This window comes from Phaenicophaeus curvirostris, chromosome 12 (assembly GCF_032191515.1).
Source record: "Phaenicophaeus curvirostris isolate KB17595 chromosome 12, BPBGC_Pcur_1.0, whole genome shotgun sequence".
Classification (NCBI taxonomy): domain Eukaryota; kingdom Metazoa; phylum Chordata; class Aves; order Cuculiformes; family Cuculidae; genus Phaenicophaeus; species Phaenicophaeus curvirostris.
Window position 1 is genome coordinate 16,424,974 of NC_091403.1, and position 18,465 is coordinate 16,443,438.

The 18,465-nt window shown below is 39.4% G+C and overlaps 1 protein-coding gene across 1 annotated transcript in view; it reads left to right on the forward strand.

The window, feature by feature from the left end:
- The window catches only part of ALDH1A2 (aldehyde dehydrogenase 1 family member A2), a 56,927-nt gene that overhangs the window by 17,829 nt on the left and 20,633 nt on the right, over positions 1–18,465 (forward strand). Inside the window, exons 2-7 of the mRNA XM_069866906.1 lie at positions 6,627–6,731; positions 6,925–7,065; positions 8,681–8,810; positions 14,560–14,621; positions 17,303–17,431; positions 17,564–17,677. Of these exons, the coding sequence (XP_069723007.1) occupies positions 6,627–6,731; positions 6,925–7,065; positions 8,681–8,810; positions 14,560–14,621; positions 17,303–17,431; positions 17,564–17,677 (681 nt within the window). The remainder of the gene's footprint in view (positions 1–6,626; positions 6,732–6,924; positions 7,066–8,680; positions 8,811–14,559; positions 14,622–17,302; positions 17,432–17,563; positions 17,678–18,465) is intronic.

The following is an 18,465-nucleotide window of genomic DNA, read 5'->3' on the forward strand; positions in this document are numbered from 1 at the left end:
TTAGGACTCTTGAAATGTTTCCAAATGAGAGGAAATGAAGTTGCTGAGATGGGAAAGGATATGAAATTTCCTGACCAGACTGAGGCACAGGTGCCCGGTATCTGTGATGTTATGCAGCATTTACCAAGGGAAATGCTGCTGCTGGATTTTTTGCATGCCTCTCAAATTGTTGTGTGTCCCCCCCACCTAAAAAAAATTGCCAGTATGTATTTCTTAATGCCTCCAGCCATGAGAAGATGCTGAGGGCCAAACAGCTGTGATTCTTTTATAAAGTACTGTGGCATCTGATGCCTCCTCCCCCATCCTTGCAGATTTAATGTTGAAGGATCTCTAAGGAGAAAGTCACATATGAAAAAAAGATCTTTGATGGAATGAAACTATAACCAGCTATTAAATCAATTGTGCTAGGAATTTCCCATTCCTTCCTCCATTCATCCAGAACCCTACCTCCTGTGGGAAGCCATTATTATTTTGATGTTAAAATCCTCTTCCTGTACCAAAAAAACATTTCTGGAGCTGCAACAGCACAAAAACATTGTTTATTGAATCCATGGGAAAATAATTCCACCTCCAAAGAGCTGAATGCTAGGCCACTGTCTGAAGTTCTTACTTACACAGCTGGGGCGCCTGAAGAAAATGTTTGATGACATCATCACTAAGCAATATCGAATTTAGAAGGTAGGTCATCGTTTCACTCACACATCATTTGAGAACATTTTCAAGAAAGGAAATGAAAAGCTACATTGTTGCCACCTGTGTTGATTACCCTTATGAATTAAAGGAGCCCAAATTGCCTTTTTCCCTGTATGTTTTCAGAGAAGACAATACAAACAGAGAGGCAGTGAGTGTGCATGAGTCTCCAGTGAATTTAAAAATCAGTTCCATTTTCCAAATCCAGGGCTAGCGCCTGGGTGAACGTCAGACGGAATCTGCAGTGCCACAACACCAAACCTATTTCAACTAAGAGCTGCAATGGAGATATCATTTCTGTGCCACATTTTGATTACTTATATTTAAACACAGACCTGCAAAGACAGTTGTGTTTCCTCAGTGGTAAATAGGGATAAAAACACCCAATACTATCCATTTTCTCTCTACTCTAAATTTTCCTACTACTGCATTGCAGATTAGGTTGTTCGGGCTCCTTTTGTACACATCCCTTTCTCTTTGAATACTTATCACTCCAATTACCTGCATGGTTTGAGATGAACATTAAGTTGCTAATTATTAGTAAGACAGCTGGGACAGATGGCTACTTAAACAAGATATTGTAGTTTATTTGCAAAGCTTAATTTGCTTTCCTTTATGTGGAAAACATTTACTCTTGGCTTGATTTCAACACTGATCAGCATCCAAAAATGCTGTTGAACTTAATGCATAACGCTTTTGAAATTCAGGTCTTATGCAAAATGCAATATATAATTTCCTTCCAACCAGATGTCAGCAGAGTCTCAAAGTAACTTGAATTCTTACATGATAACTTTGAATTTTACAGTTCCTTTTAATACCTTTTGGTATGCTATAGCATCTCAAAGGCTCTGACCAGTTATGTCCCCTGTAGGATGGGTCAGGTACCTTGATTAGTCCTACGGAACTTTGTCAACAATAGCTGTATGCACTTAGTCACAGGCAGAATTCAAACTTAGCAACCATTAGCTTGCAAAGTTCTCTCAGAAAGTCTGTGAGAACACGTGTGCATGTGAGGAAGAGAGAAATTATTGTGAGTACCAGGAGGGATGTGTTTGTTCTTTTAGGAAAATGCTATGCCCTTTCCATCTTTCACTTGGAAAGGAACCGATATTATCAAGAGACCTTTATGATGCAATCTCATGAGAATGATGACTCTCCAAGTGCACATTCACAGGAGCAAACAGGAGCTTCCAACCATGCCTGTTACACTGTAAGGCCTGATTGAAGCTTTGCCATCCCACACACACCTCAGCTGCTGCCCTGTTCTGCATGCTGCCTTAGGTGGCACTGCTGGAGAATACACTATTTCATTTCCTCCTTGGATCACTGTGCATCAGTGCCAGATTCCTCCCTTTCGTCAGGCATTGCCTGTTTTACCAGTTGTGTTTGCTCTGGGACAAATTACTGTACTGACAGGGACACCGAAGTAAAACAGGAGGGGTTGCCTTTTCTCTTCCCCCACTGGGTGCAAATTAAATGTTCACATGTTCCAAAACTTTTCAAGTGTTCCTCTCTTCCCTTTCCATTTTGGCACAGTTTTGTTGATAGCACCCAACAGCCCAGATTATTTGATTACTTACAATACCACATAGCAAATACATGACATACTATACACTTTTTCTTTTCCTCACTGCAAATCACAAAAGGTAACGCTAGGACTCAAACAAAAACAAATTACCTCAGTAACTCCTGGAAAACTCAAGTGGTTAATCAGTTACCTTTTATTTACATATATATGCTTAATGCTGAATTAAGTTGTAAAAACCAAAGGCTGATTTATAGCTCCAGTCAGCTTTAATTAACATTGATTCCAGGGGAATAGTAAATGTGAATAGCCTTCACAATTGAGTTGAACAATGAACTCACTGGGTGTTGTCCAATTTGTAGCATGATTTACATGGAAGCAAACCCTTCTTTTTTTTTTCTAGGGTTACCCCTTTTTCATCTGGTGTTTACGATGGGTTATATATAATCCATAGATAGGAACATTTGCTGTCAAATAGTCTCCCTGATTTAGAGTTAGCCTTTACTTTGGTCCCTATAAATAAGGCAGAAAAAAAACCAATTTGAGGCTTTGCAGGGATTCCTTGTTCTTGCAATGTGTCATCACTTGTCCATTTCATGGCATTTTTACGAAGTGGCCATAATGAAAGTCAGATTAAATGTACAGGATATATACATTTAATCAACACCCATTGGAGTCAGTAGTGCTGGAAGAGCTATAAAAGCCCCTGTGAATGCAAATTTATTGCAAAAGAATCTGCGTCTTGGTGGTAGGAATATCTGCTGAATGGTACTACCTGACACAGAACACCTAAAACTTTCAAAAGTGAATTATTTAAGTGTAAGTTTTTGCTTGTAAAGCTGCCAGCTGCTGCATTTCAAGTCTTGAAACTGTTCCAAAACATGGGACTAGGTACTTTATTTGTGCACTAGAGTAAATACTCTGATTTTACTGCCAATTTAGATGTGCTCAGTTTACAGTAATGAGCTTGTATAGGCAATACCTTGTTTATAGAAAGTGGAACAGGAAGAAACTAACATTAACCATTAACAGTAGCAATTTCTCTTGCCTTCAACTCTAACTTTATGCCAAATAGATCCTTCCCATGTCCTATCTGAAATACTTGCTATTACCGTTCTTTCTCTAAATCTGTGGCATAAACGGAGCATTCGGTAAAACAGTACACCTTATAGTTCCGGTCAATTTGAACTGCAACATTCTTCTGTAATTTCAAGGCGCTATTTCTTATTCCTAGGGTGAAATGTGTTTTAAGAACAAATGTGTCCTGTGTACTAACAAACCTGATGATAGCTGTTCATCCCAGCAGAATGTAGTTAGCATTTTGTAATCTTTTTAAAACAGAACAGACCACTTCTATAACGGAAGAATACTGAATTGTGGTTGCCTCCACTTCTCAGGTTCGCGTACTGAACCTAACTGTTTTATTCTTTCAAGACAGATCACACAAGGAACCTCTGTGTTTATGTACATACTGTAACCTTAAACAAACATCCTTACATCTCCTTTGGCCATCTGTTCCTGAAGCCACAAGCTTTTCTCCCCTCCATTCCCTCCTCAGCACCCCCCCCCCCCACGCACTTTGGGCACGGAGTTAACTCCATTGAACTCAGTGGAAAGGATGGCAGTAAAATCATTCTTCCACACAGGTTACAGATCTCATAGTTTCTTTTACAGTCTAAAAAGTAACAATGATACACCAGAGGATTTAAACTTACGGTGTTAGTCACTAGGGATCATGCTGGTGATTCTTTTATTGTCTTATTTTGGCTGGGTTAGTTCCAGAATGTCCTAATGAGGCCAATACGTCAGCTTGCAAAGCAGTGTAATCGCTGATCAGGAAAACGCCACCCACAGTCTGAGGAGCTTACAGTCCAAGGCCTTGAACAGGTTCAAAATAAATACAATGTGCAAAGACCGTGAGGGATGGGTGATGGTGCGGCAGTTCCTGGGTTCAGCTATGTCTGAAGCCCAAGAAAAAAAAATGAGGGGAAGTAAAGAAAGGGCAGGCACTGAAACAGATGAAAAAGCACAAAGCAAAGTTGCTTAGGCCAGATAAGGAAACAGAATGGAAGTGCATCCATAAAAGCAAGAGCACACATAGTTGGTGGTTTCTCTGCACAGTTATTATATCATCAGGGTCTTTTCCAGGCAGCCACGGGTTCCTTCTGCCCATGTCCTAAGTTGGCTGGGCACAAGTCAGCTCTGAACCAGAAGCTATATCACTGCAGTAAGCGTGGCACTGAGCCTGGGCTAATAAGCACTGTGGAGAACACAGCTACATGCCTTCCATTTAGCTTGAACAATAGGTTGAGCAAGCTCACATCTGGTAACAGAAAACTCTACAGATGCATCTTTGCTTTCATGTGCAAATGTAAGTGTGCATTTTCTTTACTTTCTTTAAAACCCACAGGCACACTAGTGATCTCACCACGTTTTTTTCTTTTACTGACCCATTATGCTCTTTCATGTTGTAACTGTTCCATCTTGAGCTTTCTGACTGTATTTTCTCTTGGCTACTTTTTTTGCTAAAACAGTATTGATTTTTTTTCCCCAGCTCAGTTTCTTGTCATCAATTTGTGACTACTTCTCTACTTGTTTTCTTTCTTCCTTGCAGGTATGTTAAAGCTTTGGTGATCCTCTGGCTTTAAACACCAGGCATTTTGATGCTGATGCTTTTCTTTTTTTCCTCTGCCATCAGGCAAGCTGCAAACACTTAGGTTAGAGTAAGTTTTAAACTAGCCGGCAGGCTGGTGCAGCTGTCCTCACCATATTCTTCCAAGCCTAAAAAATTGGCAGTGGATCTATAATTATATCATACCGTTCTTTGACTAGAAAGGACCAGTATTACACTCTACTCATTTTCACCTGAAAATCATGGCGGCTTTTTTTTTTTGTGCTGGTTTTGCCATATCAAACTTGGCAAAAAAAAAGAAAACAAACAAACGAAAAAAGGAACCAACACCATGACACCAGTTAAGCAAAGTCCTTACATATGAACTGTCTTCCATCATCTTCCTGAGCTCATCTGGCTGACCTGAGCCATGTACCAGTATGAAGATAACAGCTTCTTTATTGCGCAGTAGTAAGACAGCAGAAAGTGCAAGATTAAAGGGGTGGCAAAGTAGTGCTCTGAACAAGTCCTTTGTGATGTTTAGTCTGCCTGATCAGTGGGACAGGGTTTTGTCCCAGAGTCTGTGGTGATTCTGTGAGAAAACTGGACCAATACTTAATGTATCATCCATTCTTGTTCTGTAGACATGATCTAAAAAGATAGCCCGCTTTCTGCCATATGAGTATCTCAGATTGGAACTGAGACTCCTGAATCTTTCAAAGGTTCCCGTGGCTTTCTACTCATCCACAGTCATAGGATCTGAATGATTATGGGGCTTGGCTTTGCTTTATCTAGAGAGAAAGGTCCCTGTCTCTATAAACACAGCTTAACCCCTCATGTGAAAAAAAAGGTGATGAACATTCATTCTGTCTAGGGGTGAACTGCCTCCAGTGAAGTCAGTGGTAAAATGCCTATTGATTTAAATGAGGCTAGAATCTTTCCTTACACATTTAAAGTTGTATTTCATGGAATCCAATGAAAGAACATTGATACCAGAGCTCCAAAGAACCTGTATGGTGCCTGGACTTTTCAAACACTTCCATTTTCAGGAAGATTTCAAGGACAGGAAGAGACTGAATACCTGGAAAACCTTTCACTCAGTTGTTTCCTAGAGAGACCTATTTAATATTTGTTTATAAATAATTGCAACCTCTTCTTGAAAGCCATTCAGTAGAAAACAACTGGCATGTATGCCTTTAAATAAACTCACTTGTCATCACCTCTCTTAAGACAGCTGTTGTCAACACCATTAAAATTCAAATTTGTGTTGCCCGTGACAGCTAAAATGATGTCAACACTGAGAGAATTTAAGAATTTCCATTGTTCCAAGCAGATAAGCAAGTTAATTCTGTGTTGCAAAGCCATCACTGTAGCCATAATCAACTGACTGTGTATTGAAGAACTGTGATGTTTGAGATTATTCAGCCTTCACTGGGTTGTATTAGTGGGCAAATGTTTACTTACTGACTTGAATGATTACTCTAAATCCTGTCTTGTCTCCAGCAGTTTCAAGGCTTTTTCACTGATGCAGGTATTTTTTTTTTAGTTTATTCGTTACAGTTTTTGAACATCAACCAAGTTATTTAGAGTTTGATGATGCTTCTATAGTAATACTGCCACAGAACACTGAAAGACATCAGGGGCTGACCCTTAGCCTGAACTCTTGCAAACTGTGATTTTTCACAGGCATAAATAAATGTTAACTCTTTTGTATTAGAATCTGCAGCCTTTCCAAGGGGTTTGTTGTTACCTAAATTACTGTTCATGCAGGAGGACTGATGACTTTTCTTGTTCTTCTAGATTTTCATCAATAATGAGTGGCAAAATTCTGAAAGTGGGAGAATATTCCCAGTATATAATCCAGCAACAGGAGAGCAGATCTGCGAGATCCAGGAAGCTGACAAGGTAACGCATCCTGTGAATGGGTAGAAATGCATAAATAGATCAAAGCAACAGGTCTAAAATAGCACTGTTGGATAGTTCTTTTGTTTATCACATTTCCAAACCCCATCATATGACTGAGGTTGTATAACAAGCTTCATAAGCCTGGTGATGTTATTTACCTCAGTGCCTTTGTTTTTTAATTCCTTCTTGACAGGTTGATACAGACAAAGCGGTGAGGGCAGCTCGCCTTGCTTTTTCCCTGGGTTCAGTTTGGAGGAGAATGGATGCATCAGAAAGAGGCCATCTTTTGGATAAGCTAGCAGACTTGGTTGAAAGGGACAGGGCAATTCTTGCAGTAAGTGGTGCATAAAAATCAAGTCAAATTACCTGTCCGTTTAACATTCTGAGAGCAAATTAGTTCATAAATGTGTTAAAATGAATTATTTTTGAAAACTACCCTCTGGTTGATGGCTAGGATGGCTAACTGTCTACTTAAGACCTGATTCAAAGCTCATAAAAATCAACAAGTCTTCCAATTGACACAAATGAGATGCTAATTGGACATCAGACAAATGAATGGGTGTGCACACAGGTGTATGCCTCTTATGTGCGCTTGTAACTCTTCTAAAATAAAAAATAGAAGACTGAGTGAAGTGATTTGTGCAGATATTAATGAAATGGCAGGTGAAATGCTTACTGACACTCAACTGGTAACATGAATTCTGGGTATCGCACTATTTCACTCACGCATGAAGCCATCTAAATGGTGGCATTGTTAATGTTGTTTTCCGCATGTCAAGTGCTTTGAACTAAGCTGGTGAACATCTTAATTCCAGCTTTGTCAACACTTAAATCATCTTACCACCAGTGTATACTGTAAAATCGCCGTGGGGAGAAGGAAGTGCACAGCAAATCAAGTTTACTCTGCCTGTCATTTGATTTGTATTTCTAGAGCCAAGTTCTTTACTGAATTGCACTGCAGGCAGTGCCATTAATTGCTCTTGGGGATATAAGTCAGTACAGAATTAGGCCTCTATTCTTCTCTATAGAAACTCATTTGATGGCTGGTGTGTTACACATGGCCGTACTTTGCCCATTCTTAATGATTTCTATTAGACAACTATTGAGAATGAGTTAAGCTGCTCAATATCTTAGGATATTTTATTGGATTCTTTTTGCTAAATGATCTTAGGAACCCCTAAGAGGATAGCTTATAAGATACTTTTAAAAATTGGGATATTAACTTAAAAATAAGGACATTAGCTTGTTAATTTATGAGCTTCCCTAGAGGAGAGTTTGCTTATTTGATGGCAATAAATAAACTGGCTGTACAGTATAGATATCTCAGACCTCAGCAGGCGTCTTGGCAGCCATATAGAGAAATTTTTATATTCACATCAATTATATAAAGAGGGATATGTCTATTCTTCTCTTTATGGATTCAGATCGTTAATATGGGGTTACAAGGAGCCCCTTCTCAGCTGTTATCATTAACATAACAGAACCTAGTTTGACAGGCATTTTTATCTTGGCTCGTCATTAAAGCACTTTAGAGTTTATAGATCTCGGCCAAACACAGTGGCTATTTGTCCAAAATACACACAGCCACATGTACATGCATGTGGATACACATGCAGACCCACAAGACAGAAGGACAGACAGACACATAAATGCACACACGCATGCACACACTCTTAAAATCACAGCCACTGCAGAATTCTCCAGAAGGAACCAGATTATTTTTTTTTTTTTTAAGGAAAATGCATTTTATTCACATTTGCAAAAAGAAGTAACAAAGGGGATCAGATAGTTATTCTGAACCTTGTCAGTTAAGGCTCTGCCAAGGCATAACTGGTCAGTCATTGTTAAAATCTGTCATGATTGAAGAAGTGTTCTGGTAGTGAATAGTTAAGTACAACAGTCTGTAAATGGCACTGTGCTTATGTCTCTTAACTTTTCTTGTCCTCTAGACTATGGAATCACTGAACAGTGGCAAACCTTTCTTGCAAGCTTTCTATGTTGATCTTCAGGGAGTCATAAAAACCCTGAGGTATTATGCTGGCTGGGCAGACAAAATCCATGGAATGACCATTCCAGTAGGTAAGGGGGACTAAAGCACAGGTACGCACCTATACCTTCTCATGGCCAAATGGCTTAATAGATTACAGCTTTGTAAGAGGTAGAAGAAAACCTTGTCTGGGTCTTATAGTGTGTAATATGTTGCAAAGCAGATGTTTAAAAGTCAGCAAGGGCTGGACTAGATGACCTGCTATTGTTCTGCCCCACATGCACATCTCAAGGAATGTTTTGTTTCATTCACATGGATCTGAGAAGGAAATAGCTCACACCTTCATTTAGATATTGCTACACTTATAAAAATGGGTGTTGCATATTCCTGACAAATACCTTGGAACACATGAAAATTATGCTAACTACCTGTTTAAGAAACAATATGCTTACCTATATATCTTCTTCATATATGTCTTCTTGCTGCCTACACAAACCATTTTACTTGGGACTAGCACTGGATCCAAATTCATTTGTACTTTGAGAGAGTCTGTAATGTTACTATAGAGAATTACTACAGAGAACTGTACACACATAGCAGATACACTTTGTTAAGCATGCTTCTTCAAATTATGCAGTGGGATGAGTTTTATATTGAATGTGTGAGGTGTATCTTTATGAATGCTAGGAAATCAGTTATTCTGCTATTATTTTTTGCTAAAGAGAACAGAAAGAGAACAAAAGAACAGAAAAAAATCCTTACCATTATTTTTATTTAACAAGTCTCTGCCTCCTGTCCCTCCCTTGCAGCTGTTTAATAAACACAGGCTGCATTTTCTGCTGCAAATATATTCATTTGCAGTCTGGACTAGATGTACTAACTGCTATAATTATGCAAAATGACACACAATCAAAGAATGATTTTATGCAGGTACAGTCATTAAGATAAATGTACTCATCTTTTACCTGCATAAAATAAAACTTTGCCAAAACATTAAAGAAAACGAGCATTTATTCTATGGATTCTTTTTGGCTTCATGATGTACACTGTTTGTTGCACATATATGTTTATTACACTTTACTGAAGGGGATAAGGAAGACACACTCACAAGTAAACGAATTTTGCTGTTGCCCACCTGTTTCCATAAAATCACATTATGTAACACATCTGCAGTACAGCAGCTTGCCTCTGTACAACAAAGCACAAAACTATCACAGCTAGGTAAGCAGATCAGTTGCAAATGCGGCCCCAAAACTTTCAGGAGGAAAGAACATCAAGTAACTCTTACTGCAGTGTTACTCATCATGGTGTTTCAGCTTATTAAAACTGCAATGTGTACTGACTGTTGTTTATCATCACTAATACATTTTCACGAAGAAACCACAATATTAATGTTTTGGGTGTAGGCTCACCTGTAAGGACTCTTTAAGGTTTCCACAGTCATTTAAGCTGAGAGTCATAAAACCTGGTTTTGCTGCTTGCCCTTCACACTAAAACATGCAAAAGTGGAGAGCACACCATAAATTCATATAATCAGCAAATTTCCTGTTCCCTAATCCCTTCCTCCATGGTCAGTGAAGACCTTCTTCTCACTTGTTAGCCCCACAGGTACATGGAATTCAGTCACCAATAGGTATCACCAAGTTAAGGAGAATAAATATTCTCTGCTTATTCTTGCCCTCAAGTAGTGTATCTAATGAAAATCCTGATTTTTTACAGTGAGGTAGGCTATGCTGGGGGAGAGGCAGGCACATTTTCAGCAAACCTTTGTAAATGCAAACTTCATTGCCAACAAACACAGTTAGCAGTAGTGTAGAATTTAAGTCCATTCACAGATTTTCGGAGTATACTTAGTTCTTCTGGGTTAAACACTCCTCTGTATTCCTCTAGTTTCACACCATAAATTTGTCATTCTCATAAAACTGTGTTAGAGAAAGGGCAGTGTTAAATAATGGTCTTCTTTACATTCACTTACCACCAGCTCATCAAAGGAAACCAAACAAGATAACAAAACCAAAATAAAAACCTTATTAAATCTCTTTCTCTTTCCGTTCAGTGTGCTAATAAATCTGAAATCTTTCATCTGTTTCTGTTGAGGTTTTCTCTTCCTTAAAATAAAAATAGGCAAGTGATAGGCAAGTAGATGGAGAACAGTGCATTTTACAGTCACATTCCTTTTGGTCCTAGAGCTGCTAAAACATGCCCTTTGCTTGCTCCCATGTGTGAAGCCTTGATTTAAATTAAAACAGAATGAAGCTAGACTAGAAACAGTTAAAATAATGAACTAAATGCAAGTAAAAAATGTATCTTTGAATCAATGTATGATACAGCTTAAAGAACCATCTTGCCTCCCTTCACCCCCTTGTTTGCTGTGGCCTGCTACATGAGATGTGACTATATTATGATTATTATGCAAATAAAATTGTTATGCATCTCCTGATGGAAATCTGAGCAAACACATCTGTGGAAGGTGTTGCTGTCCCAAAGCGAGATCCCTGGATAAATGGGGCTTTCTTTCTGATTAAAATATAAAAATCTTTAGACCGGGTGCTAAGCAGCTGCAAATTGATCTGGCTCTATTAATATCAGTGAGGACTGAAGAATGGCAGTTTACATCAGCTAAGAATATTAAAAAAAATTTTTAAGACAAGTTTTTGGATTGGATGTGGGATCGGACTGTCAGATCCCTCTCAGGCAAGGTTCGCCTGGCTTACAGCTAGCAACGGCATCTTAGAATAAGTGTTGTTAGCATGGCTTGTATAAACTGATACTAAAATTCTAAAACATTTCAAAAGTTTCCTATTTAATTTCTGAGCACGGAGGAGCTTTCTTTGCTCACTGTTCAGAAGAGAAGTTATTGACTTCATCAATCTGGAGTTGTTTTGCCATGGCAACAGCTTATTTTACATTATGGATGAGGTAGCTCTTAGGTGCAGCTTTGGCCTATCCAGGGGCTTCTGAAGCTTCTGAATAACTTCAGGTCACGTATGGTCACAAAGATATTCTTAGAAAGCAACCTCAAAAGTCCTATCTTAACAGTAAGTCTGTGAATGATGAACTTTGGAAGTGGGTGTCAAAAAGGGCAGCTATCTAGAGTCTACTGGAAGAAAGCAGGGCAAGCACCTCTGCATTGGAGGAATCGCTCTGCCTACATTCGGTAGAATTAACCACCATTTCTCTGACTTGGCAAGTAGTTTCAGGTTATCTATAACTATGTTATGAAGCACGCAGACATGTGGCAATGATTATGCAGTGACAATCTAAAGTCAGACAGTGCTAACATAACTGTGTTACTGTTATGTTGTCACCATCCTTCTGGCCGAGCACCCACCTCTCACAGTACTACCAAGTACAAGCTGGTATTTTTAGCTGACTCCTCTATGTGCCTCTTACGCACTTACACCGTATAGCCTGTATATACTTCTCTGTATTTTGACTTCTACTTTACTTCTGTCTGGTGTGATGATTCTTCCTATGAACCTGTCTGCTAGTATCTGTGAAAGATAGCCTAGAAAATCAAGCTGATCATCGCTACTTGTGAAATAAATATTCTCATCTCCACTGGGAAGTTGTTAAGTATCTAGAGATCAAGATGTTGCAGTGACATTTTGTCAATGCAGAGCAAACCAGCTCATCAGCTATTTTCTTCCTCCATTCCCTGATATCAATCTTTCTCATCTCTCGCTCTCCTTCCTTTACTTCCTCTGTTCTGTCCCTTGTCTTGGTTGCAGACTGTTGTTAACTTTCTGATAATTATTTCGTATGAGCTACTCTAGCTGCGGTTTCTACTGCACAAATCCTGTAAAGTAGATGTACAGAAATAAGCAGAACTAAAAATAAGTTATTGCTAATCAAATTCAAGTTGAAATCTTAAACCCAAGAAGCTTTATGGATTAACCCATTTATTGTTAGCAGATGTATATATGGTACAGGACACTGCAGCAAGGTGTACTCTCCATTGTGAAATTAGGTCTTTTCCCAATGTTAACAAGGCTGTCTGCAGTTCCAACTGAACAGGGTAGAAGCCACGGCTGCCCACATGCTCTCCCACTGTGTGAAGGACAGCATATACCCCTGTGTCGGACACTGACAATGGGAGCAAAAGCACTGTAACCTCTTGTCCTCTTATTCCCTTCCTCCAACTGACCATTTCTTATACTAGTAAATCTTCTCCTGTGATTGAGTCTATGTAACATTCTTGTCATTATCCCACCCTTAGTTGAACTTACTTTACTAAGTAAAGATATTCAGTTTTTTCTAGATGAGCTGTAGCCTCACTGAAAAACATTTGATCTAAATTCAGAGATGGTTTGAGCCTGGACTAGTTTGTACAGCTACAAGACTCAATTTAGGTACAAATGTGCTGTAAATCTACTTTGCATGGGTGCAGGCCAAGCACACAAAGCTGATGGTTGGACGAAACACCTTAACCCCACACAGAGCAGGTAATTTTCCTGCTCTTTATCAACTGGGAAGAAACCTACATGGTAGAACAGCATGTATAGCCTCAGCACATACTCCCAGACCACAGGCAAGTGCTGTAGCAGGAACAACCATGCAGCTTTGTGAAAGAGCATGAACTCCCTCTGCCTCACAACAGTCACTTACACCAGTTGTGCAAAATGAGCTAGCACAGGGACTCACTGTTCTGAGCAGGTTGAGCCATGTGAAAGGTTCCCACAGCCCACAGGTCTGTCCCCAATTCACAGATCTATTTATTTCATGACCCAACTCAAGCTGACCTAACCTCAACAGTGGTTTAGTTAAGGGCTGCAGATCTAGTGTAGCATTCACTTTAATTAATGATGCCTCTCACTTCAGGAGGTTGTTTGCCATATTTATTCATCAGGACCTTAAAAATAATTACCAGACCAGAGAGTTAATTAATTCCCTTTAGCCTCATACCATCCACACTTGCTGTTTGTGAACATAAAATCTTCTTTTCCTACATCCTTGTTGTTAGAATCTTTCTTAGTCTGTATTCTTATTTCTGTCAAAGTTCAGAGAGAAAAGCCCATAATTTCCAAGATACCGTTGACATGGTCCCTTCATTTATTTAGTCACCTCTGCCTTGTCCAAAATGTTTGTGAAAACTTTCCTTATTCTCTGTTCCTTGTTTTCTAGCTGCATCCAACTTCTCCCTGTCAGCCTAAATTAACTGCCCATTTAGCTTGAGGCTATTTCCGATACTGGCCTTCCTCCACATCAGCTATCAGAGCATGGCTATACGATGACCCCTGTATTCTCTTTAGCTTTGTCTTTTGCAGTAAATTATGCTCAATTACACATCAGTCACGGGCTTCCCTTCTTCATTCCACATCCACAGAGTGTGGCGTATCATTCCATTACTTTAAACTGCCTGTGTCTTCAATGGAAGATGAGTGAGATGTATGTTACTGCATTATCCCACATCTGCTTGTATATATTATATGTATATATATGAAGGTATATCATACCTTCAGATTGCTGTGCTCCAGTCATGCCTTTCAGGAAATTGCCTTTGTGACTCTTCCTTCACTCCTCTCACCCTGCAATCAGTGGAGGCCACTAACTGGCTTCCTTGCTGCTGCCCTTTTTTGTGGTACATTTGTCCTCTTTGCCAAGGAACAAAGCAGGTTACTTTCTGATGGCATGCCCACTTCCTTTGTCCTACAGAATGAACAATTAGGTTGCTCCTGAACCTAGGTTTCCCATGCTGGCTCATGAAAAAACATTTCCATGACTTCTTTATTTTTTTTACTGCCATCAAAGACTGATCCTTAGAGCTTTTTTCCACCTCTTTTTTGTTTTGTTCTGCCAAGTCAAACTGCCCTTGAGAGTAACCATGCTCATCTGTTTCAGATGGAGATTATTTTACGTTTACAAGACATGAACCCATCGGAGTGTGTGGACAGATCATCCCTGTGAGTATCTCTACTAGCGCTTTCTATTTATTTTCATTTGAACCAGCTCTCTTTAAAGACACATAAAACGTGGTCCTCAGCTATGTGTGTTTTCCATTACGAAAAAAGCTGAGCTCATATTGTTGACATATCTTTAACAGCCTCCCTGCAAATGCTTATTTGAACATGCTAATAGGGTTTAGGCTCTGTTATTAGGAGTTAAGTTCTCAAGTCATATAATTCTTATGATTAAAACAAGCAAAGCAAAGCACAGTGTTAATATGCTGTCAGTGGTTATGGATGTTCACACAACTTATGGAAAATTGATGCTTTGCTGTGGTAGTCTTTTTATTTAGTTAGTTTTTACTGTGATTTAACAGGCTCCTCAGTTCCTGGGAGAATGTGATGCATTTTAATTCCATTCTTTCCTGCTATTTCTTTTACAAGGCTGGAGGAGAAAAGGAAACTCCAGGAGACATATCATTACAATTAGCATTGTGTAGCTAATAAAAGATATGCAATGTTTGTTTTATTTGTTATGAGAGAGAAACACAGCATTTCATCAAGTCTAATACTCCCCCTACACCCCAATATACATCCTTAATACACTCCTGCTGAACACAGCCTGGGAATTACACCAAAAAGCTGACTTTTTTAGGAGAACCAGTAAACCGTCTTTGGCAGAAATTTCAGTGGGAGGCTCACATATAGCTATTAAAATATTGTGTGGAAGGTTTTTTTCCTTGACAAAGCACTGGGGAACTAATCAGGACATTCCCTGAAACTTTTATTGATGTTGGGGTTTTTATTTTGTTTATGTTAACCACAAAGCCACTAAACTTTACTTTAACAATGTTTAGCCCTTTTTCCCTATTTATATTTGTTGTTATTTCATGTCTTTGTTTAGAGGTGGCTATTGTGTTTGGCAATCCATAGAAACTCAGAGAAACATGCAAACAACTCGGAGAGTCTAGGGCTACACCATCCTGCAAACGCCTACACGCTCTCCAAACTTGACTCACAAGTGGTCCTTAGGAATTAATGATTCCATGGCTCTGTCCCCACTCTTCAGCCACACATGTGGATAAGCATTTGCAAAATGACAACCCCACCATCTAAGTCAAAGTTGCTCGACATCTCCTAGGCTTGTCTCATTGACCTTAACTGACAGATCTCTTGAAGAAACTTGGCCAAGGGCTGAAGATCATGCCAAAAGCAGGATTTATTTGGTTTAGGTCTGTAAAACTCTTCATTCAGGGTACCCAGCCTGTTCATTCTTCCCCTAGGTTTGCCCTCCAAAACTTTAACAAGGCTGTCATACACATCTATTCTAACACTGCTGTTAATCTGTTAAGTATTTCCCCCACAGTTACCAGTCACAGAGCACAGCCCCTGGGCTGCTGCGTGCACTTGCCCATTACACGAGCAAATATGTTATTAGAAAAATAAAATTAAACAACAGGCTTAACACTAAACTCCTCATCCTCTTTCACATCCTAGCTTCCATCAAAACACGTGGTCTTTGGCAGCTTTGTAGCATAAACAGGGCTATATACTACCCTAAAAACTCTTCAGAGCTCTCCTTGAGATACCATTAGAAGTGCAGGCTGTCAGCACACTGTTGGCCCTACAGCTCCCCTCCCAGTTTTATATACTGGAGATGGAATTAAAACATCACTTTGTCTCCAGAGTTTATAAACAACTGAAGGAGTAAAAAACTGGGTGTTCACTGAAGGAAAGACAGTTGTGTATTTTTTCAAGCTAGCCAGGGGCTAGAGAGATGTCCATGAGACTGGCAGCTGATATGCATCAGGCAGTAACATGTTCTGGCCAGTGGCTGACTATTTGTGACTGATATTTTTTATTTTCTTTCCAAAGAAGATTATTATAAGCATTCAGAAGAGTGATTGTGCAAATGCAGTGATTTTTATTATGCTGGTATTTCCACTGAAATTAGTGGGACTGTCCACTGAACCTGTTAGGATCAGGCCTTCACATGGAAAGGCTTGTTATTCTTACCTTTATCCACAACTTGTTTGTACATCAAACTAATGTAATTCCCTACCTCTTCCGCTGCAGTTAAATGAAGTTGAAATTAATGATGATACAAAATGTTATTTTAGCAAAAAGCGTTTCTCAACTTGTTTTTTTTACTGTTCTTTTAGTAACTTCCATATGAAGTGCTCAGTAAGTAATTTTGAAGAAAATTAAATGCTTTGACCAAGCATGAAGATTTATGGGAGTTTCATTGTAATCCTGTCAATTAAGGATTATATACTTTTGAGTATAAATTTTATGTCTTAAGAAATATTCAGGGATAGGATATTTACATCAAAAATGCTTCAGAGTGAACAAACATGTCTTTCCAAATGTATCAAAAGCAAGAACTTGTCATGGTGGAATTAAAGTGCTGGTTGCAAAATCAAATGAAAAGTTATGACTAAAAAATTAACAGATAACAGAAGATTCTTTTATGAAGACTGGGTGGGGGCTGTATTGCTTTGATCAGGAGAGAAAGAACTAAAAGGTCGCTGTTGTCGCTTTCTTAATGGCAGTAATTAAAATAAAATCCTTGCTTTGTGCTGGGAAAGATTTATGTTGAGGATCAGCCTGAGAAATAAGTGAGGTAGCAGCTTGACATCTTGAAAACAAAACATCACTGCAATGTTTTTCCATCTATCAACTTTTATTTTTTCCTACAGTGGAACTTCCCCCTGCTGATGTTTGCATGGAAGATTGCTCCAGCTCTGTGCTGTGGCAATACAGTAGTTATTAAACCAGCAGAACAAACGCCACTTAGCGCTCTCTATATGGGAGCCCTCATCAAGGAGGTAAGAATAATCGACAGGAATCATGTCTCTGTCTCTCCTTGTGTGGAAGGAACTACCAGCACATGCCTGGTTTAACGTGCTCTGTCAGTTTTCATAAATCATGCTTCCCTTCATTCATTCCTATTTTGACAGGCTGGCTTTCCACCAGGTGTTGTCAATATTTTGCCAGGATTTGGTCCAATTGTTGGTGCAGCTATAGCATCTCACGTTGGCATTGATAAAATTGCTTTTACTGGATCCACTGAGGTAAGAGTATTTACTGACATGTTACTGTAAAATCTGAGTAAATAGGGAGATGGTATTAAGTCCTTGTGCTGCATTGCTCACTACCACTGAGTAAAAGAGCTACATCTAAAGAACAGTGCTCTGTCCTTCCTAGCTTAAATTTACGTACCGCAGTACTTCCAAAGCAAAAATGGCTCCTTTGCTCTGACTCCTGCTGTGCTCAGCACCTCAGCACAGGAGATCTGCCTGGAAAAATATTGCTGGGATTTCCTGTGGGCTTAGGAGGATGTGAATCACATGCAAGTAGGCAGAACATCCCATGTATATCACAGCACACATGAATGCTGCTTTAGCATCCATAATTTGTGCATCTTGGCGTGCTTGGGGAGAAGGGGAGAGGAAGGGGGTAAACTGAGGAAAATGTACTTCAACTTTGATGCCACATTCAAGAATATTCAGGATGAGGTCTGAAAAGGAAGAAGTGCAAGGAGAAAAGGAGATTGTCCAAGGACTGTTCCAAAAATGACAGAAAGAAGCTGTCCAGAAGATGAAGGGAGTTAGTTGTCTCCTGGACGCTAAAATGACTTACTATGAATCTATGATGCAGATGTTACACAGGAGGTTCAGTCTGAAGACGAAGGCTGTAATCTACAGAAAGAGTAACAAATCCCTCAAAACTTAAATTGCATCTTGCTTGCAAATATGTGCAAAGCCAGCTGTTATCAGGGTTGGGGTGGGGATGATAGAGGTACTCCAGACTAAAGTCACGAGAGAAGGGGCCTTATCTCAGTGTCTGAAGGCAGGCAGAA